A 22,481-nucleotide genomic window follows, 5' to 3' on the forward strand; every position below is an offset into this window, starting at 1 on the left:
CTACCCCCTATTTTTATTATTTTAATTAAAATTTAAAAAATATTTAATAATTAAATTATTTTAAATTATTATTAATTTTAATTTTATTAATTTTCTTGCAAAATTTGAAAAATGTTTGACCGTTGATCAATATTTAAAAAAAAATATTTTAAAATTTTTAAATTTAAATTTGATTTTATACCATTTTAAGTTGAAAATCAGAAAAAAAAGAATTAAATAAATAATAATTTGAAAATCAAATTTAGTAAGGAATTTAAACGCATTTTCAGAGAATTTCAATACAAAAAATTACTCAAAATTGAAAAGTCAAAAATTTTTATTTTGAAAATTTCTTAAAAAGTTATGAAAATTGATAAAAAGTACGGTAATTTTAATGAAATTTTAACTTATTTATAATTAAACTCTCTACTTTTAAAATGATGCTTCGAAACAAATTTGGATCAGCCTCAAGCACGTTTGAAAACGAACGGTAAAAATTGATAAAACGGGACGAGAAATTTCTTGTTGTTGATTTTTCTCATTTATTTTGTAAGAATATTCGTCGTCAAAATGTTTAAAAAAGGAAAAACGAACAAAATTCCTCCACGGAAGCTTCAACCACCGAAAAAAGAAGAAACTCAGCGTAAATTCAAAGATATTCCGCTCGATTCTGACTTTGCGCTTCCTCCAAATTCAATTCCAACCAACTTACCGATGGATGTGGTGACAAATCTCGAGAGCATTCCGACCGTCAGTTACGTTCAAACGCATCCGTCGTTCCAAATATTCATCACTGACGCCCATTCGCCGACCAAATTTTGGTTCATCAACGCCAACGATGCCCCAAAATCGAACGCCTTCATGGACGAGATGCACACTTACTACCGGCAACTGCAAGAAAACAAAGACGACACGTACCGAATGTCAGCAAAGGACGCAATCGAAGGAAGGCTTTGCGTCGCTCTTTTCGACTTTGTCTGGCATCGCGCGATCATCGTTCGGGCTCCCATCAAGAACAAAGTTCAAGTCATGCATTTGGATTACGGGACAATTTCAACCGCATCCATCGACGAAATTCAATTTTTGACAGAAAAATTCGCAAAAATGCCGTATTTGTTGATGCGAGGACGTTTAGCGCTCGTTGCGCCGCGATCGGATCACTGGGCACGCGAATATCAAAACGACGCCACGGAAAAATTCATCGATTTGGTGTTCTCGAAGAAGTTATATGCGATTTTGTATGCCCAAGAAGAAGATGAAAATGTGTCTCACCTGATTTTGTATGAGAAACCCATCGAATGCGGTGTCGATAACACAAGTATCAATGAGCAACTCGCTTTGGCGACAGATTGTCGACTTTTCACAAGCACTTCCGAAGAATGGCCTTGCATCGATGAACTTTACCCGACATTCGACATGCTCGAAAATCATAAATTTCCAACGTACACGCAACTTGTCAAAGCCACAAAGCCGGAAATTTACTGGCGACATGAAAAAACGGCGGCATTTTACAGCGAAAGTCACAAAAGTTACAAACGCAAATGGCGAACTGTTTATTCGAACCCATTCGACGATTGCTTTGCTGAAACGGGAAATATCGTCGAGATGCGGTGCAAAACTTTGGAAGAAGTGATTGCGTCGATGACTGAAACAGAAATAGACGAGAAACCGCATTTCAGTAAAAACACAAATCCCTTTTTGGAGGAAAGTGACGTTGAAACGTTTGAATGGACTTCGGACTCGAACACGGAAGATGGGAAAAAATTTCAAAACAAAAGCATGAGTTCCTATTTTGAAGAATCTGAAACGGAAATGGGCTCGAAAATATTTCCGAACAAAACGAATCCGTTCTTGGATGAGAGTTTTGTAGAAGATTTCTTCGAACATTCCGTCACAAATCCGTTTCTAGAAGAAATTGAATTAGAAAGATTTAGAATTTGAGAGATGACCTTGAAAAAGTTTTCCGTTTGACAAAAAGTAAGATTTGTAAATATTTTTCTCTATTAATTATTATTGAAAGTAATTGTAAAAGTAATTAAATGATATTCAGACTAAACAGCGTTTATTTTAAATTTTTGATAGGCAAAAAATAGTAAATAGGTAATAAATTTAAATTTAAACCATTTTTGATCAATATGACTTATTTTTTATAAGTTCGTTTTAGAGCTTATTTAAAAATAGTTTCAAGTTAAAAATAAAAAATATCATTAAATTAGTTAAGAAGTCTCATAAGTAGTTTACACTCAGTAAGACGAAAAAATTTTTGGTCGCCTTTCTCCGATTTTGTCGAAAAAATTTAGGGAGAAAAACAAAAATTAAATTAAAAATGGAAATATTTTTGACATTTTTTTGAAATTTTATATTGAAAAATCATGAAAAATTACTGTTTAAAATCATACAAAAAACAAAAAAAAAAAATTCAGAAAAACAAGAGTTTTAATTATTTTTTTTATTAATTATAATTATTATTAATATAGTTATTTAATTTATTTATTTAATTTATTTATTTAATTAATTTAATTATTTTTTTTAAATAAAATAATAAAAGATGGTGAATTGCCAATCATTAAGATCATAATTTCTCCAGTAGTTTTCCGAATCCTGGTCTATCTTCGGGATTGTATGACCAACACTGTTTCATGATCTGTTGAGAAAGGTTTGTTTATGTTTAATAATTGTGAAAAGTAAACTATAATTTCATAGGATTATTTTTTTAAATTTCCAACTTGATTAAAAAAAAATGGGAACAGCCTAAACATACATACATCATATATTTCTTTAGAACAAGCCATTGGTTTCTCTAGAATTTTTCCCCGTTGTACATTTGCCATAACCTGCGAATTGTTGTACCCTTCATATGGCACTTTACCACAGGTGAATATTTCAAACATCAAAACTCCGAACGACCAAACATCACTCTTTGAGGAAAATACTGCACTTCTTATGACCTCTGGCGGTGACCACCTAATGGGAAACAGGGAGCCACGCGAACTTCTATATTCATTGTCGAGCACAAAACGAGCGAGACCGAAATCAGCCACTTTTATCGTATTTGCAGATCCAACCAGACAATTTCTTGCTGCGAGATCACGATGAATAAAATTATTGCTTTCCAAGTAGTACATGCCTTTGCAAACCTGAAGATTTTTAAGATGAAAAAAAGTACTTCAACATTTTTAATTTGAACAAAAAGCCTTTTACTTACCTGTATGCACATATCAAGTAATAATCTCGTACTTTCAAGAAATGATTGTTTGTATCGTGACAAGTAACTCAATAAGGATCCATGCTTCATGAATTCGATGACTATTTTAATTGGACGTTGTGTAAAACAAACACCGTACAACTGCACTACATTAGGGTGTTGCAATTTACTATGAGAAAATGAATTGAAATGAGATAAAAACCTATGCAATGAAGAAATTGGAATAACTTACGTCATAATTTTAGCTTCTTTTCTCAGTTCATCCTCAGACATGGCACCGGGATTTATTGTTTTTACGGCGACAATCGTTGATTTGCGCCATCTTCCTCGATGAACGACACCAAAGGCACCGGATCCCAATTTTTCTAAAATTTCTAATTCTGATGCATGAATTTCCCAATTGGAAATTTCTTGATTGCCTAAATTTATACCAATGTTATCAGGCGATGTGCTTAATGTGGATTTCAAGCGACACGGAAGACCTCCAGCATGCTGCATATGATAGTGGATAAGATGGGGCACAGTTTGATGATAATTTCCATCGAACAAATAATAATAGCCTTTGCGCTTAGTCAGACTTTGCTTTATATGATAATGTTTGACACAACTGGAAAGTCGTTTGATTCACTTAATCTGTCGACTTAAGAAAAATATGAAAGAAACTTACATTCCTGTATGGAGTGATAAAGAGTACAGTCCTTTTGTCTTCGAGTTCCGTACAACAAAGCATCCCGCTTGGTTATTTTGATATAAAAGAGATTCAGCATGTTGTGGTGACATGTCTCCCACGAACCAACTGTAGCAATAAAAAATACATATATTAAAGTGGTCAAAACTTTAATAAAATTAAACTTTTTTCAATTTAACTTCTGATAAGAAAAAACACGTGGTATTCATTGTTTATCAAAATTTTTACGTTTTTAATGAAATTTTTTTCTTGTTTTATTTAAAAGGGTAATATTTACCTGTTACTCTGAATTATACCCATTAATATTAAAGAAATAATTTACACAACTCGAAAATTAGTTTAAAAAAACCCAAAAAAGCGCAATGCACACCAGACGAGTACAATATTAGAACTAAATTTAGGAACAGATTAAATTGCACACGACTCTAAATTTGTCAATGTGTAAGTGGACCGCTTTCTTTTCACAACCACTTAGTTTACAAGGGGTAGTCGATCAGGCACGTAAAAATTGTAAATCTATACAGAAGTCATTAATCGCACGTTTTAATTACCGTTGTGAAGAATACTACGAGATGAATCCGTTGACATTCAAATGAAACGGAAAAATATAAGAAGAGAAGAGAAGGCTTTTTAAGTTTTTGTTATTTAAATTGTTTTTTTTAGCCGCTTCAAGTTTGATTCGAACTTTTTGTCCCAAAAACTTTTTTTAAAATAGAGGAAAAAAAAGATTTGAATTATTTTTCAGATAAAATGATAAAATTTATATTTACAGTTTTCGGTCTCTAATCAATATTTTTGTGGTTTTTTTTTCTAAAATTTTTATTTTCAGTACAAAAGTTAAAAAAATCATTTTTTTTTTAATTTAAAAAACAAAATATGAAAATATACCGAAAACGGTCATTTTTGGTGAAATTTTGATTTTTTTTTTATTTTGCCACATTGGATTTTCTAAAATGACAATTTTAAATAAAAATATATTCAAAACTCTCAGTTAAACACTTTTTTTTTTTAAAAATAATTTGAAACAAAAAATGTTTATCACTTTTCGAATCAAATTAGTCAATTAATAAAACACTTGAAATTTAATTTTAAATTTTTATTAGGTATATCAGTACCATATTTATTTATTTATTTCCTATATTATGTATACGAAATACAAATATTAATTGTTACTATAGGTATAATTATGTCTACTTACTGTATGTATTCGTTATACAAAATGACTCAACGAATTAATTATTTTTTAATTATTATTTTTAATTTTAGTTGGAAAATTAAAATAATATTTTTTATGGAGGATATTGGATGTTACATTTTTTTCTTCTATATATTGATAGTAGGTTTAATTACTTTTTTATTTATTTTTATAAACAAGTCAACATATTAAGGTGATTAATTTTTATTTTTGAGAGTATTTCGAGTGTGCGAGACTCATTGGTTGATTGGTTGGATTACATTAAAACGAAGGGAAATTTAGAATTTATTTATTATTATTTTTTTTTTCGACAACCATAAAACTTATTTTTATTTAAAAAAAAGTTTTTTTTATTCCTGTTTCCTTTTGCTTCATTTAGGCTCAAATATTTTCTAATATATTTTGTTTTAAAAATTGCATTCGAATTAGATTTACAGTGAGTGTGATTGTATTTATGATATTTTTTTTCTTTCCTTACACTTGCGTTACTTATAAAAAAATTACCATATCAATTTTAATCTAGATAGAAATGTTTGTTAATATTTTGTTGTTTTTATTTTCAATTAAGCTTCAATGGCTAAAGCGATATTCGATTATAGTAAGAAACATTTTATTGTATTTTTTATTATTATTATTTATCATTCATGTCATTAAAGTTAATCTCAGTCACTGTACTTACTATTATCAGTATTTTTTTTTTAACATAAAAACAAACAAATAAAAATGATGGCTCTTATAAGTGGCAATGTTTTGATTTTTTTTTCTTTTTTTTTCAAACTTGGTAAATTTCTCTTGTAATATGAGTATTGGATAATTTTTTAGAGATATGAAAATGTTTATTCCTTACTTGCACAAATATCAACATTGTCTTAAAATATATTTTTTTAGTCAAATATAAAAAAAAGTTGCTTTTTTTAGTCTGTTAGCCCTTGTGCGACTAATGCTAATTGGTCTTTTAGTATCCGGAATCCTGGTCTGTCTTCGGGACTGTGAGACCAACATTTTTTCATGACCTAAAAAGAAATTTTTCATTAGAAATTTTAAAAAAAATTTTTTTTTTTGATGTCAACTTACATCATATATCTCTTTAGCACACGCCTTTGGTTTCTCTAAGATAATTCCACGTTGTACCCGTTCAACTACTTCCGTATTTTTAAGGCGTCCATATGGCATTTTTCCGCATGTGAATACTTCCCACATCAAAACACCTGAAAAAATATTTAAAAAATTAAGGAATTTGACAAAAATCTTCTAAAAAAAGGACTTACCATACGCCCAAATATCACTTTTCGAGGAGAATCTCGTGTAGTTGAGAACCTCGGGCGGTGCCCATTTTATAGGAAACTTTGTGCCACCGGAACTTGTGTATTGGTCATCGAGCACATAACGAGCGAGACCGAAATCAGCAACTTTTACCGTATTTTCAGATCCAACGAGGCAATTTCTTGCTGCGAGATCACGATGAATGTAGTTGTGGCGCTCCAAATAGGACATGCCTTTGCATACCTGAACATTTTTCATGAAAAATTCAATTAATTTATTTAAATTTCAATGAAAATCTTTGAAAAAACGCACCTGTATGCACATATCGAGTAATAATCCCATATTACCGATTAAGGATTGTTCGTGGCGTCGCAAGTAATTCAATAAGGATCCATGTTTCATGTATTCGGTGACGATATAAATTGGGCGATGCTTGGAACAGACACCGTACAATTGCACTAAATTTGAATGTTGCAATTTACTGCAAAGAAAATTCAAGAAATTAAATAAAAATTCTGAAAAAATGATTTTTTTTTGTTCTTACGTCATAACTTTTGCTTCTTCAATGAAATCATCCTCAGACATGGTTCCGACTTTCATCATTTTTACGGCGACATCTGTTGATCCGCGCCATTTTCCACGACGAACGACACCAAACTGACCTGAGCCTAATTCTTCCAAAAGCATCAATTCGGATGGATGAATTTCCCATTTGTCTAAAAATTGAATATAAATCAGATTTTGGTCAAAAATTAATTTTTATAAATCAAAAATGTTTCGATTTCATACATTTTCTTTTTTTTCTTTCAAAAATTCATTCAAATTTCATAAAGAATTTGAAAAAATAAGGAAATTTTGAACTAATTGAGTTTAGATCTTTAAAATAATTCCGTAAGTTGAAATATTTTCTTTATAAAATTGATAATTTTTCAATAAAATTTTGATAAATATTGACTTTTGAATTAATTTAAATAAAATTATTGGATTTTTAAAAATATTTTAGGTCAAAAATTAAATATTTTGTTTAAAAATTTCAATAAAAATTCCAAAATTTTAAACTTTTCTCATATTTGAACTCAGATTTGATAAAATTAGCAAGAATTTCTCAAAAAAATTGAAAATCGTAAAATTTTTGATTCTTATTTCAGTCTGAAATCTTACCATGCGACAAGCCCGCAGTTGGAGGAACAGGACGATCACACGGCGAGACCTTTAAGCGACACGCAAGACCTCCGGAATTATGTTTATGATAGTTGATAAGATCTGGTATTGTTTCACAGCAATGTTTTTCCGACAGATAAAAATCGCCTCTGGCATTTTGCTTTATATGATAATGTTTAACGTGAGATTGTGGACTGTAAATTGGAAAAGTTTACATGAACAAACAACAAAATATAAAAAAAAAACACGAGAAAAACTTACACTTTGGTGTGGAGTGATAAAGTGTATAGTCCTTTTGTGGAAGACTTCCGAACGACAAAACATCCTTCCTTGTCATTTTGTTTCAATAGGGATTCAGCACGTTGTCGTGACATGTCTCCAACATACCAACTGAAAATGTGAGTGACAAAGTTAGTAAAAAGTTTTCTTTTTTTTTGTTTTTTTTTTCACACTCACTCGTATTTTGATAAACCTAATAATTCCTTTTCCTTGACATAATTACTTGGAATGTAACCAATATTGCCGTGCTGATCCTTAACTTTCCACCAATGTTCCTGCGAATCGTCTATCACTTCGTATTCAGCATTCTAAAAAATAAAAAAAAATTATTTTAATGATTTGATTAAATTTGTTAATTAAATTAAAACAATTAATAAAAAAAAATTAAATTTAAAATAAAAATTAATTTAATTTAATTTTAATTTTTTATTTTAAATTTACTTAATTAATTAAATAAAAAAATTAAAAATAAAAAAAAAGTTAAATTTTTTGAAATTAAATTGAAATTAAAAAATTTTTCAAATTAAAAATTAAATTAAATTAAAATTAAAATTTTTAATTTTTTTTTATGAAAAATTTTTGTTGAAAAATTAATTATATTTAAAAAAAAATATTTTAAATTATCAAAAATTTTTAAAAAAATTAAATTAATAATGATATTTAGGTATTTAAAAATTTAATGAACCCGGTAATTAACGATTTTATTTTTTTATTTTTAAAAATTTTTTGGGATTTAATTTAATTTAATTTTATAAAAAAATTTTAATTTTTTTTATTAAATTTAATTTAATTTAATGACACAAATTTAAAGAAAAATCGCTAAAAATCTCACCTTCTCTAAAGATAAATCTCCATTTTCTATTGCTTTAAAGGGATAAAGGGCAACGACGACCTTTATATGCGGTAATCCATCCTGCAAAACAACAATTTTCATTAAAAATCTCTCAAAAAAATCACTCAAAAACTCCTCACTTTTGTCTTCGAGATGGGCGTCCCGGGTGCCGTTCCGCCAGGCATGTTTGTCAATAACACAGACTGCTGTGGAGGAGCTGTTGGAGTCGTATTTCCTAAACTACTTGAACTATTGTGATGCTGCTGCCTCGAATTTTGTGCGAATAAATTTGTGGCTGTATTTAAACTCGGACTTATGCTTCTCAATGACGTTTGTGCGGGAGAACTAGCTGTACCTGAAAGACAAAAAAAAAATAAAATTAATAAAAAATTCGATTGTGACAAGTGAACGTAAGAAAAAATTGATTATTAGTGCTCATTTAAAAACATTCATGTTGTTATTATTATTTTTTTTTAATAATAATAAAAATAATTAAAATTCACTTTTTTTTTGTTGTTTGTCTTTTTTTTTGTTTTCCATAATGGATCAACTTTCATATTTTTTTCGATGCGGATTTCATTCTTTACTCACGAATTCTTACTTTTTCTTTATTTTTGTCCCATTTTCATAATTTTTTATTTTTTTCTTATGAATATTTAACCTAATAAATGTTTATCGAGTCGTTTCTGGGCAAAAATAAATAAATAAACTAAAAAAAATCGATCCGACATTTTACTTTTCCAGCACTTTGAGTAAAAACCACTCACTAACACACCGTTAAATGCACAATCGAGTATAGATAAACCTCGATTGAATGTCTTTACACTTGTTTGTTGTTGTTGTTGGTGTTTTGAGGCTTTTGTTTCTTTTTTTTCCATATATCTTTTCAACATATTTGCACATACTTTGCTCGACACACACGAACAACGACATCCATGAATGAACGTGCACGATCGCGATCGACCGACATTTCGACGTTTTTACCTGTTTCGGGTTCTGCCTCGATTTTTTGCTGTTCCTGCTGCTGCTGCTGTTTGCTCGCCTGCAAGTCCTTGTCGTTGCTGTGCCAAAAGTTGAGACGACATCCAAACACCCGCATGTCTTTGACGCGCTCCTTCATGTTCCCCAAGACACTTGTTTCCGTCAAACTGACACACGGAATCATTTGAAAAATTTTTTTCTTTGCGTTTTTTCACAGAGAGAGAGAGATGATGATGAGTTCTCGACGTAACTATTAATAAGCACTTTTAGAAGTACAGCACTCCTCTGATGTGTTTTCCTTCAATTGACGCATATATAATAATAGAGAGGCAACAACAACCAGTTTTTGGTCCTCAAATGTAATTCACTGTACGGCAGCAACAACGCAGCTAACTGGTTTTGTATTTTTTTTTCTTATTTAATTTACTTTTAGTGTTGTTTGTATATAGTAACACCACACACCTTAGGTAGGTACTTCTCTCTCTCTACATTGAAGTTTCTTTAAACTCTTTTATTTTATTTTTTTTTTTCATTTAAATATACGACAACGACCATAATATGCAACAATAAACAAGCACTGTTCAAATTTGTATGCACAAGATGTGTTCCGTGCGTCTATAAAAGATGTATTCGATGTCTTCGAACTCTTTTTACATTTTATTATTATTAAAGAGATTCATCATTTTTGTTCTTTTGCTACTTTTAGGTCGTCATGCAATTTCGTTTCAATCATTAACTTGCCACATTTTGCCAAAAAAGCAAAAATTCCACTAAAATTCTTATTTTTTAGCACCGTGAGAAAGTCCACCAAAGTGATAATTATTTATTTATGCATTTCTTGTGAAGAAATAAGCGACTTCCTGTCTTGGCTTTTATTTATTATTATCTTTTTTTTGTGTGTGACAGTGACCTTTCTTGAGAACTTCACGCTTCAAGTCTTTTATTAAAAATTATTTTCTGATAAGAAATGTTTTTTCTTGTAACACTTTTGTTTGACACCAACACTTGTCGACATTTATTTAACTTTTTTTTTATTGCACATATGTTATTATTTTATATGCATGCATTGCTGGATGCTTCATACAAATAAAAAAAAATTAAATTAAAAATCTTCTTAGACGACAAAATAATTAGAAACGATGCATTCACGACACACTCAAATACTGAAGACTGAGGTTCGTTTTACAATTATGAGGACCACAAACAGTCACAACAACATACGTTTCATGGGTTTCATGTGTTAGTTCTCTATCGGTGTATTCCATTCACGACTGTCTACGGCTTTTCCTTTTTTTTTGTTTATTTATTTAAAAGTTGTGTTGTATTTTATGCGGAATTTGGCTCTGTTTGGGCGTTTCGACACGTTTTGTGTTGTTTTGACGTGAATTTTTAACTTTAAAATTTTTTAAAAGGTCAAAAAGTTTCGAATTTTTGATTATTTTTGTGAATTTTTTGACAATTTTTTTCAGTTTTAGAGCAAAAAATGTTTTAAAAGCATATAAATTTTTTTTTGCTAAATTTTGTATAATTTGTTGTAATTTTTAATGTTTCTTATAAAAATTACCGGAAATTAAAATAAATTAATTTTTTAAAAAATTATAATAATCTAAAATATTTAAAAATTGCTCTTCAAAAGATCATTTTGGTTCAAATTCAATTAAAAAAATTTTTTTTTGTGCTTTATTGAACTGATTTCTTAGAAAATTAATCGAAAAATAATTTAAATTAAATTTAAAAAATATAATGATATTCAGAATGGTCAAAAAAATTACCTCAAAAGTGCTTTTTGGCTCAAGTTCAATTAAAAATATAATTTTTTTGAGCTTTACTGAACTACATATTTCTTATAAAATTACTGGAAATTAAATAAAATAAAATTTTTAAAAAATAATAAAATTCAAAATATTTGAAAATTGATGCTTTTTTTGTTCAAATTTAATTAAAAAATTAATTTTTTGAGCTTTATTAAATTATTTCTTATGAAATTTATCGAAAATTAAATTTAAAAATTCATAAAAGTAAAAAATTGGTCCCCAAAAAATATTCTAAGGCTCAAATTTAATTAAAAATTATTTTTAAAAGCGATCATGAGACAAGACAATTACATTGAAAGTCATTTAAAATAGTTCAAACTTGTGTCCAATAAGATTTTTTCGTTAAAATCTACCTGTGGCAAGTCAAAACATCTTCCGGATCTCTCACAAATGTGTAAAAATTCACATATCGATCGAGAATTGCATTGACCTGAACAGACTTGTTGAAACAAGTATCATCTCAAGTTGATTTTATCAGTAAAATTCCATCTTTTTGTGGTTCAAACATCCGTTCAAAGAGGGTTTAATGATCTAAAATTGTAAATTTTGTCCAAAAATTGCTTTAAAATACACTTTAAACCCACAACGACGTCGACTTTTAACATTTTCTTACACACTTTGCATAGAAGTCGGTGTGTCGAGTGTGCAATAAACAACATAACTCAACACAAAGACATCGAATCGCTATAAGAAACACTAATATTTCGTCGAAGAGCGATATTTACTACAACTATCTTGCGTTTTCTACACAACTGCCGTCCATAGACACGAAATTCATTCAAAGATGTTGTTTGTTGTTCCTTCTCGTACTTCTTCTCGCACACATGATATGCACATTGAGATATTAATGTTCGGCTCTAAATGAATACATCACACAACGCGACAAGAGAGAGAGATACTCTTGATGTCTACAAGAAGCAGAAAAAAAAGAATTAGACACACACACAAAAGAAATTGTTGAAAAACCTGATTCAAACACACATCATGTAACATAATGCGAGCGAGCGATGGTCAAAACCCTTGTGTGCCTTTATTTTATAGATATTTATCATTTCTGTGTCTACACAGAAATTTTACGTGAAAACTGACGGAAATGTTCTTAAATGCCTTTTAATGTTCTTCTTCTCTTTTTTTTTGAAGATTAAATTTTATAACTAATTCGCCACTTCATCGTACCGTTTTTTTTAATCGTTTTGTTTTTTTTTTAATGACTTCCTTTTTTGTCTCGAAAGTGCCTACACTTTTTTATCAGAATTTTTGCTATCAATCAACTTACTTGGATTATTGTTAGTTTCGGGCCATGCTGTTGTCACTTGGCAACCCAGTGCAGTGCGACTCAGACTTTTGCAGCAAGACCACTTTTTGATTAGCCAAATGCCAGGATGGAATCGGAAGGATTTTGGACTGAATTCTTCACAAGCTGAAAAAAATTTAAAAAGAAAAAATTAGAATTTTAATAAAAAATTTTTGCTAAATCGTCTTTAATAATTTTAAAAATGAGATGATGACCTTTACATGATGATGAAGGGTGGATGTTTACAACTTTACGTAAACAAAAAAAAAATTAACAACAAAACCCATTGTACATCGTGCATTCAATTGAATTCAAATTTAAACATAAAAAAATTGAACAGGCGGAAGGTGAAGGGCGGTTGCGGTGAGCAAAAACCTTGAGTTATGTTCAAATTATTGAATTAAAATATTTAAAGTCAACAAGGAATCGGAAGTTGGAAAGATTTTTTTCTCGGAGTTTCGGTAAATTAATTTTTACATTTTTTTTAAACTTATTTTAGGCGACTAAATTTAATTTTTTTAAAAATTCAATTTTTTTTAAATAAATTTTTTTAACATTTGTAGAAATTTTTGACTTAAAAATTATAGAATGAGCTTTTTAACTTAATTTAGAAGTTCAAATTATTTTTTTGTTAATTTTTTTGGAAAAATTCTGAAGAAAAAAATATAAAAAAAATTTATTTTGATATTTTTGGCTAAAAAAATAAAATTAAAACAAAAAATTAAATAAATTTGCTCAAATAAAACATTTTTTAAAAATTAAAATTATTTAGATGAATTAAATATTTAATCACGTGACCAAAATCGATTTTTAAAATAAATTTCTATTTTAGAAAATAATTTTTCTTCAATTTTGAGTTAAAATTTCAAATATTATTATGATAAAAATTGAAATAAAAATTAAATTCAGTTGCCTTTGTCAAATGATTGAACAAATTATTGCAAATTTTTACATTTTCAATGAGAACTTTTAAGTAAATTCAAATATTTTCCCTCAAAAAATTAAATTTTTTCATAATTTCTTTAAAATTTTATGAATTTTTTCATGATTCGCTTAAAATCTTCACCAATCAATGCCGTTAAGTTCATTACACACCTTTTCTTATGACCCGTATCCACTCGGTGCGCTCTTTTTCTGTTGTTGCCAGAACATAAAGCGTGTATTGAGGTAATGTACTATTTCCTGAGATCGATCCACTTGTCTCGCAATATCCTATTTGAAATGGAAATCCCTAAAATTCAAAAAATAATTAAAAAAAAAAATCAAAATTTCTGAAATAAAAACTTACTTCAGGAGCAATTACATCTCCACCGTTGTTTAAAATCGCCGCTTCCACAACTCGGATTCCTCGCAGATCAATTCTTCCTCGTTCCTTGCGTTTCTGTAAAAAAAATTGAAAAAAATTAAATTAAAATTTGCTTATTCGGCAACAATTCCCTCGTACCACAGTAAAAAAAAAGTCGAGAATAAATTAGACTTTGCAAAGAAATGTTAGTGCTATCTAGTGTTATTTAACATTTAAATAAAAAAATGAAGAAAAGAACAACGCGGCAACAACGACAACGACCAGCAAGCATGATATATCGCCCTAAATTTTGTGTTCAAATGAAATAACATCTGCATTGAACACTGCGAAAGTGCTGCGTGTTGTACTGCCTACATCATCATCATCATCTACAAGTACTTCTCTAGATTTGTGTGTTATTATGAAAGAAATTATCGATTTTTTCACAAACTACGTACAATTGAATTTAACAAAGATGCCGCAAAATTGATTAACTTTTGTTTTGCTAACATATTTTCTGCCGTTCTACACAACTTTTGATTAATTTCGGACGCGAATTGATTAAAAATCGCTTTAAACTACTATTTTAGCGAAAAAAAATTGAACTTTCTTGTCGTGCGACGAAAAAACAAAACAAATAAAAATACAAAAAATAGCTCTACTAGCAACTGAAGAACAATACACACCTTATTTTTTTACGTGCCTTATTCTAATCAATATCAAAATGTACAAAAAAGTCTTCGATTTATTATTTTTTTTTGTTCTTTTCACTTGTAACGTTGCACTTTTTTTGCCTTTTTCGCACTCACTCCTTAAAATATTTTTTTTATTATTTTTTTTTTATAAACCTGTAAATTGCTGAAGTTCTTTTGTTATTTTTTTTTTCTTTAAAATTGTTTTATTTTATCGGTTTTTAATAAATTTGATTAGTCTTTCAATGTTCAAAAGGGTGGCACCTGAATTCTAATATTATTGTAAGTTGCACGAACACGAAACGCGACTTGGAAAAAATTTATTTGTGAAACGAGGGGAACTTTCCTCTCTCTCTTACTCTCTCGCAGTACGACTTTTTGGATGCAATTCGGTCTATTTTGATTCTCTGCATGCATTTCAGTCTTGCCGTTTTTCCCTATGGGGTCGGCTCGGTTGTTTGTTTAGTGAGGAAGATGGATTATGTGCCATACGAAAAGAGATGTTTCGTACGTGCAGTGCAATTTTCATTTAGGGGGTGACGACGGAAAATGTATCGAGAGGCCGAAGAACTTTATTGAGAGAGAAGTTTTGAGAGGAAATTGGAGGAAAAGAACGATTGCGCAGTTAGAGGGTGGATTTGAATGAAGATTTTTGAGATTTTTCGTTGAAATTTATTTTTTAATGTCAAAATTTGATTGAATTTTTAGAATAATGCATTTTGGAGTTCGTTTAAAAAATAAAAATAGGCAAAAATTTTTAATTTTGAACTTTTTTTTTTACCAAAAATTAGATTAAAATGCTGGTTTACAGAGGAATGCTTTAAAAAAATTTTTAAAATGTAGAATATTTTATAAATCTCAAAATATTTCCGCATGTAATATACATTCGGAGATTTTTTGCTCAAAAATTAGAATTTTATTTTAAGAAATTAATTTTTCTATAAAAAAAAATTGAAAATTTATAAATTTCTATTCAAAAAATTTTTATTAAAAAAATTTAAGTTAAAAATTTATTTGGAATACTTTTCGAAGAATCCAATCATACTCAAGATAAAGTAGAAAGCTCTAAGAAATTACAGTTTTAAAGCAAATTAAAATAATTTTTACTGGATTTAATGAAAAGTAATAAAAAAAATAATAACCAGAGAAATTAATTTAATTTTTTAAATATTTTTGAGCGATTTTTTTATTAGTTTTCTTCAAAATTTCTTTAGATTTTTCATATTTTCGTACATCAATTTAGTAAAATTTTTAGAGAATTAATTTTTTTTTATAAAATTGAAAATTTTTTCTAAAAATAAAGAAAAATTTTAATTTTGAACTCATTTTAACAGAAATTTTAATCGTTAAATGAAATTTAAAAAAAAATAAAATAAAAAAATTTATTTACTTATAAATTTATTTAAACTATTTATTTAAATTTATTTTTAAATTTATATATTTTTTGTTTATTTTTTTTATTAATTTAAAATCTGCGATGCTATAAAACATTAATTAATTAATTAAATTATTATTAAATTTTGGATAAAATTCTTAAATATTTTACAAAAAATTAAAAATTAAATAGAAATTAAATTATTATTTTTATAAATGAAAATTTTCTATTTTTAAATTAAATTCGTAAAATTTTACTAAGCTTAATTTTTTGTCTTCTAAATTGAGTATTAACTTCAAAATGCACTGAAACCTCCTTTCGTAACGTTAAAGTTAAAAAAAAATCTCTAATTTTCTCAAAAGAAAAAATTCTCATCTCACGAAAGTTATGCACTTAAAAACTTCCTCATCAGATAACTCCTCCAAAGAACACAAATTACTTAATTACAATGGTAAACAAACAAACAACTACATCGATAGATCTACATAAATAAAACGAATCGCCACATAAACAATGGCCGGACCTCACCAATTATCGCTTTTAATTACATTTATCTTGTTAGTAGTGTGAAAATTAACTAATTGTTATTATTCATCGCATTATTAGGTACCAAACATGCACGGCGTTACATTCATGCGGATTGAGAATAATTCGCTTACCTGATCATTTTGAACATCATAATAGTGCAAATAGACAAGGTTCAATTCAAACCATCGCCTTTTGTAATTCACAGAGGTGAATCGCTTTTTATTTTGCGATCGCTTAATCATAAATCCGCATTTTATTAATTTATTTACATCGTTGGTGTAGTCGTTCGGTCGTTTTTCGCCACCGTTTGCATTGCTATTACTACTATTGTCATTATTGTTACTACTATTAAGCGTCAACATCTTTGATAAGACTTTACATATCAATTTTTTTTTTTTTTGAATTGCTCTACTGAAATAAATTGAATTAATTTTTTTTGCTGCCTTGAATAGAGGCGAGACGACGAGAAAAGTGTGTAGAAGAAATATGAGTCACTGAATTGAAATTTTTTCTTATTCTCTTCTTCCAGTTATTTATTTATTTTTTTTTGTACGTTCATATTGTTATTTTTGGTACTTCTTAAAAATACTCCACGTACAAAAAAATGAAGGTAGCGAAGAAAAGAAGGTGAAATCATCGAATATTGAGTGCTTTATATAACATTGCAGAGCAGCAAGTGTATCATTTTTGGGACATTTAATAGCTTAATTTGACTAAAAATGTACAAACTACCAATCCACAGTACAGAAAAAATTTTGGAATTTTTACAATGCTCGGGAAATTTTTAAAAAACTAATAAATAATTTTGCTTTACAATCGGAAAAATGTGCATCTAATGTAAATAAACACTAAAAAAATACCAAAAAACTTTGGATTCCAAAAATAAATCAATTGTTCTTCGAGTTGGTGTCTGGATTTTGATCGAAGTTGCGTTACCTCTGGCGTTAAATTCGCATCTCACGTCGGATTTTGACACTACTGAGTATGATTTTTGGCCTTTAAAGCCTTTGAACACTAATTAAATGCCGATTTTAGGAGAATTTTAGACTAAAAACACGACGAGAACTTAAGTACTTTGCGCAGAAAAATCACTGTCAGGTGGCGCTGCAGTCAGCATGTCAATATCCTGTTTGGAGCCACCAAAGCGGATGCGGCAGAAGTTGGAACTAAATTGAGTCGTATGAAAGTGATAAAACATTTCGCCATTTTTCTGATTCAAGCCGGAAATTAGTTTTGAGACGAATGGAAATGATAAATCAGCAGTTTTGGAGTGATCCAAAATTGATGCCTGAACGTCAAAGCTCTGACATCTTTCTTTTTCAATTGAATTTCTGCACGACAGCACATGTGCTTGTAGTTTTTCGCCAAAAAATAAACATTTAAACGATGGCCCCGCGTAAGAATAAAGTTCAAAAGGAGGAGGTTCAAGTTTCCCTCGGCCCGCAAGTGCGCGAAGGCGAAATAGTGTTCGGAGTCGCACACATTTACGCCAGTTTCAATGACACTTTTGTCCATGTCACTGATTTGTCGGGACGCGAAACAATTTCCCGTGTCACGGGTGGCATGAAAGTGAAGGCAGATCGTGACGAGGCCTCACCCTACGCTGCTATGTTGGCTGCCCAAGATGTCGCCGAAAAGTGCAAAACGCTCGGAATCACCGCATTGCACATCAAATTGCGTGCCACTGGCGGAAATAGAACCAAGACCCCCGGACCAGGAGCTCAGTCGGCATTGCGTGCATTGTCTCGTTCATCCATGAAGATTGGACGTATTGAGGATGTCACTCCAATTCCATCGGATTCCACTCGCAGAAAGGGAGGTCGTCGTGGTCGCCGTTTGTAAACAACAACAACAATTTGCGAATTTCCGATATTCAATTCAATTCATTGTCATCTGATTTTCAATTTTGCAACAATTTACTTTGGATGCAAATGAAATAAAGGAAGTTACTTCAATCATGTTTATTAATTTTTATTATTAAAAATACAGTTCAAGGTCGCTCCGAATTTATTTGTACAAAGTTTCGTCCCAAAAAATGTATTTTTTTAAATGGGTCAAAATTAAAGAAAGTTTTTGCAATAGTTTTTCACGTAAAATTACTGATAAATAACAATTTTTATCGAAATCTTTGATGTTCAATTAAATTTTAATTAAAAGTAATTTTTTTAAAAATTAATTTATAAATTTTTAATTAATTTTTTATAAAGTTTATGGTTTTTTTAATAGTTGATTTTAATTTAAATGAACTTTTTATTTTTTTTTAATTATTAATTTAATTTTTAATTTATTTTTTTTAAAAATTAATACCTACAATTTAAATTTCAATTAATTTTTAAAAATTATTTTAAATTGAGTTTTAATAATTTTTAAATATTTAAAATTAAATTTCAAATAATTTTTAAACATTTTCAATAAAAGTTTAAATTAAAAAATTTTTAAATTTTAATTTTAAATTTTAATTTAATTTTCAATAAAAGTTTAAATTAAAAAATTTTTAAATTTTAATTTAAAAAAAAAATAATAATTTTTAACTAAAATTTTATTTTAAATTAAATTTAAAGCTTAACTGAGAAATATTTGCAAAAAAAAAAAAATTTCAGTAATTTTGTGAAAAACTTAAAGGCTTGAAATTATGTTTTGATTCCATTAAAAATAAAATTTTATTTTAAAATTTAATTTTAAAAAAATCTTGAAAAATTCGACAAAAAAATAATAATTTTTGATGAAATTTTTAACATTTTCTTTTTTATTTTAGCCCATTTTTAAACTTTTTAATGGGATTTTTGAACTTTTTACTGGGACAAACTTTATAAAAATAAATTTGGAGCGACCTAATTGTGTAAATGTGCTAAGCTAAATACTAAAAAAAATAGAAAAATCTACTATTTAGGCATGTATGTTCTCAATTCTTCTTGCATTTTTTCTACTCATTCTTTGGCAGTTCTATTTTCCACGCGCCCGTGGTATATTTGAGCCATATCAGAATCAAATCTCTGCCCATTTGAAGCCACGACCAAAACGGCGTAACTTTCGAACCATCAATTTCGGTCCATCTCACGGCGACTTCTTCCAACGGCATTCTATAAGTTTGCGCAATATGCAACATTTCCACGTCAAAAGCCCATCTCTCGACATGCATAATGTAGAAAATTGATCGTGCCGCGGTCCGTGTCAGCAATTTAAACCCGCATTGTGTATCCCGGACCTTCCGCACGGCAAAAATCCATACCAACAAGTGAAATCCATGCATTAAAATTGTCCGAAAGAAACTTCGTGTCGCAATTGCTTCTTCCTCTAAATGCGCCCGAGATCCAATTACGACAGCATCGTTCCGCCAATCAGGTACGAGTTCCTTCATGCTGGCCTCGAGTTTCGTATAATCAGCGAATTTTGTAGCGCCATCAGCATCGGCGAAAAGTAAGTACTTGCCACGCGAACTTAAAATTCCAAGACGAACTGCGCCGCCTTTTCCGCGATTTTCGATGAGATTCAAGACGCGAACTTTTTGTGTCCCGTAAGTTTTGCTGTATTTCAAGCCAACTTCGACAGTTTTGTCTTTGCTGCCGTCACTCACGATAATTATCTCGTATTTGAAGGACGTGTCTTTTTTGCATCTGTCTTCGAGAAATTCGAGACATTCAACCAGCATGACTGGCACTAAAAAGGAAAAATTAAATTTTAACAAAAATTCTGAATGAAAATTGAAATTTTTACATCTTTTTTCCTCGTCATAAGCTGGAACAATGACACTCAGATCAACGGTGGGCTCATCTTCGATTTTCGCGAAAGGCTCTTTTGTGCCAGTTACGGGATCAGTAAAGTACTTTTCCTCTTCGTGTCTTTTGATGATGGGATACGGAACGGAAACCAGTCTCAAAATAATCACCAACTGCAAGAAAATTTAGAGTTTTATTGTCAAGTGAAGGAAAATTAAAAAAAAAAATCTTACTGTGATAAAGACAAAAACTAAAAATAAGGAACCAAAAATAAAGGCAAATTGCAGAAACTCCAAAAGATCCATTTTCGAGTGTGGCAGTCACTATTTTCTCATAATTAGCCCAAGCCGGCGTCGAAGGAATGTAGATTTTTCGTGGAAATTCAATTCAAATCGCCAACTCAGTGGAATACGTGTTTTGTTTTGAATTTTAGTTCTGTATTTCCGGTTTGGGGGCGCACTGTACTTCGATTTCCGGGTGTTAAAGCACCTCCGATCCGGAAATGCGGTGAAAATTTGAAGTAATGAAATTTCGGCGCAAATCATTTTCGAGTATTTAACGGGATTTTTGAGCCGTTATTGAGTGTTAAAGCCTTTATTCTTCTCGAAATGGATTTCTTCATAAAGAACTCATCATCTTCAATAAACTGCCATCAAAAATCAAACATGTTCGTTCATCCAAACTATATATAATGAAACTGAAGGAACGTATATTGCAAAGTCGCTCATAAACTAAAAGTTTTTTAAATAATTTTTGACGATTTTTGAATCTAAAAATGCTTATTCGAATTCAAATTTTTTCTTTAAAGAAATACAAAATACTTTTTTCTTTTAAGAAATACAAAATATATTTCTAAACAGAAATATTTTAAAACGTAATTTTTCGTAAGCGAAAAGGTAAAAAAAAAGTTTGAAAATTATTAAATTATGACAAAAAATTTGATGAAAAAATTATATTTTTACAATTTTTCACAATTAGGCAAGTGCAATTTCAAAAAATGTCTCACATGTCTTCCCTCCTAACTTTTTCCGAAAATATAAGGAGGGAATAATGGAATAATGATAATGGTTTTGAAATATTTTAACCTTCAAAACATACGAAAAATCATCAAAAATCGGTTGAAATCTATAAATTTTGTTATATTTTGCAATTTTTCAAAGGGTTAGACTAATTTTCACAGAAAAAAATTAAAAAATTTATAATTTGGAATTTGCCAAAAAATTTTAAATTTCAAAAAAGTCGTTAAAAATTTTTTTAAAATTTAAAAAAAATTTTTTGTTTCGAAAATTGTCCAAATGTTAAAATAAAAGATTTAAAATGTCTTTAAAGCACACAATTGAATATTAAAACTCTTTAAAAATAGTGAAAAAGATGGAAAAATCATTAAAATTATTGTTTTCCATTATCATTATTCATTACTCCCATCTCCTTACTTTTTAAGGTTTTAAGGTACTTGCCTTAATTTAAATTTTTTTAATTATGAAATTAAAATTAATTAACATTTTTTTCTCATTTTTTTTTTCATGTAAAATCATTATAAAAAAAATAAAAATTAAATTAAAAAAATTAATTAAATTAAAATTAAAATATTTCAATTGAAAAAAAAATAAAAAAAAATAAAATTAAAAAAAAAACTAAAAACTTTAATTAAAAAATATTTGAACGAAAAAAATTATTGAGATAGGTATTTAATTTTTATTTTATTTTTTTTAATAAAAAAATTTCAAATTAAAAAAATTTAATTATTTCACTTTATTCGCAAAATTAAAAAAATTAAAAAAAAATTAATTTTTTTTACTACTTTTTTGACGTTTTTGAACGTTAATCGTTGATTGAAGACATTAAAATAATTTTTACTTTTATTATTTTGAGTTTTTAAGTCAAAAATTTAATAAAATTTCACAAAATAAAAATTTTAGAACAAATAAAAAAATTGGTCACATGACTAAAAAATTTTTTCATCAAATTTTCGATAGATAATGCATTTTTAAAGCAAGTTAAGTTCATATCTAATGTAATTTTAATTTTTGCTGGACATTATTATCGTTTTTTAATCAAAAAGTACCAAAAAATGTCAAAATTTTTCCTTATTTTTTTATTATTTTTATTTTTCCCCCTGAATTTTTTCGGCAAAATCGGAGGGGGGGGCGACATAAAGTGAAATAATTAAATTTAATGGCCTTAAAAGAAAATC

The 22,481-nt window shown here is 28.7% G+C and overlaps 5 protein-coding genes across 6 annotated transcripts; 2 read left to right on the forward strand and 3 right to left on the reverse strand.

The window, feature by feature from the left end:
• Positions 1-480: 480 nt before the first annotated feature.
• On the forward strand, positions 481-2,074 carry LOC134831076 (uncharacterized). Its single transcript, XM_063844719.1, has one exon. The coding sequence runs from the start codon at positions 550-552 to the stop codon at positions 1,918-1,920; it is 1,371 nt and encodes a 456-aa protein (XP_063700789.1). The 5' UTR covers positions 481-549; the 3' UTR covers positions 1,921-2,074.
• A 368-nt stretch (positions 2,075-2,442) lies between these two features.
• Positions 2,443-4,308, reverse strand: LOC134829518 (tyrosine-protein kinase Btk-like). The gene is made up of 6 exons (XM_063842608.1): positions 4,150-4,308; positions 3,852-3,980; positions 3,417-3,791; positions 3,185-3,353; positions 2,745-3,116; positions 2,443-2,623 (listed from the first exon to the last, which is right to left on the reverse strand). Exons 1-6 carry the CDS (start codon positions 4,170-4,172, stop codon positions 2,552-2,554), a joined length of 1,140 nt encoding a protein of 379 aa, XP_063698678.1. The 5' UTR covers positions 4,173-4,308; the 3' UTR covers positions 2,443-2,551.
• Positions 4,309-5,721: 1,413 nt separating this feature from the next.
• LOC134832682 (tyrosine-protein kinase Btk) lies at positions 5,722-17,635 on the reverse strand. Of its 2 annotated transcripts, XM_063846791.1 has the most exons (15): positions 17,508-17,635; positions 16,703-16,982; positions 13,980-14,072; positions 13,787-13,922; positions 12,674-12,817; positions 8,743-8,957; positions 8,603-8,683; positions 7,948-8,078; positions 7,753-7,881; positions 7,492-7,685; positions 6,875-7,046; positions 6,643-6,811; positions 6,336-6,573; positions 6,142-6,275; positions 5,722-6,080 (listed from the first exon to the last, which is right to left on the reverse strand). In XM_063846791.1, exons 2-15 carry the CDS (start codon positions 16,931-16,933, stop codon positions 5,982-5,984), a joined length of 2,166 nt encoding a protein of 721 aa, XP_063702861.1. In that variant the 5' UTR covers positions 16,934-16,982; positions 17,508-17,635; the 3' UTR covers positions 5,722-5,981. The 2 variants fall into 2 exon arrangements, with proteins under 2 accessions (XP_063702861.1, XP_063702862.1); XM_063846792.1 differs by lacking the exons at positions 12,674-12,817; positions 13,787-13,922; positions 13,980-14,072; positions 16,703-16,982; positions 17,508-17,635 and adding an exon at positions 9,587-9,783 and having other exon boundaries at positions 5,727-6,080.
• A 244-nt stretch (positions 17,636-17,879) lies between these two features.
• On the forward strand, positions 17,880-18,526 carry LOC134829481 (small ribosomal subunit protein uS11). Its single transcript, XM_063842559.1, has one exon. The coding sequence runs from the start codon at positions 17,958-17,960 to the stop codon at positions 18,411-18,413; it is 456 nt and encodes a 151-aa protein (XP_063698629.1). The 5' UTR covers positions 17,880-17,957; the 3' UTR covers positions 18,414-18,526.
• Positions 18,527-19,237: 711 nt separating this feature from the next.
• Positions 19,238-20,714, reverse strand: LOC134830553 (dolichyl-phosphate beta-glucosyltransferase). Its single transcript, XM_063844070.1, has 3 exons — positions 20,521-20,714; positions 20,286-20,460; positions 19,238-20,228 (listed from the first exon to the last, which is right to left on the reverse strand). Exons 1-3 carry the CDS (start codon positions 20,590-20,592, stop codon positions 19,495-19,497), a joined length of 981 nt encoding a protein of 326 aa, XP_063700140.1. The 5' UTR covers positions 20,593-20,714; the 3' UTR covers positions 19,238-19,494.
• Between the last annotated feature and the right edge of the window lie 1,767 nt (positions 20,715-22,481).

The sequence above is a fragment of the Culicoides brevitarsis genome, chromosome 2 (assembly GCF_036172545.1).
Source record: "Culicoides brevitarsis isolate CSIRO-B50_1 chromosome 2, AGI_CSIRO_Cbre_v1, whole genome shotgun sequence".
NCBI classification, from domain to species: domain Eukaryota; kingdom Metazoa; phylum Arthropoda; class Insecta; order Diptera; family Ceratopogonidae; genus Culicoides; species Culicoides brevitarsis.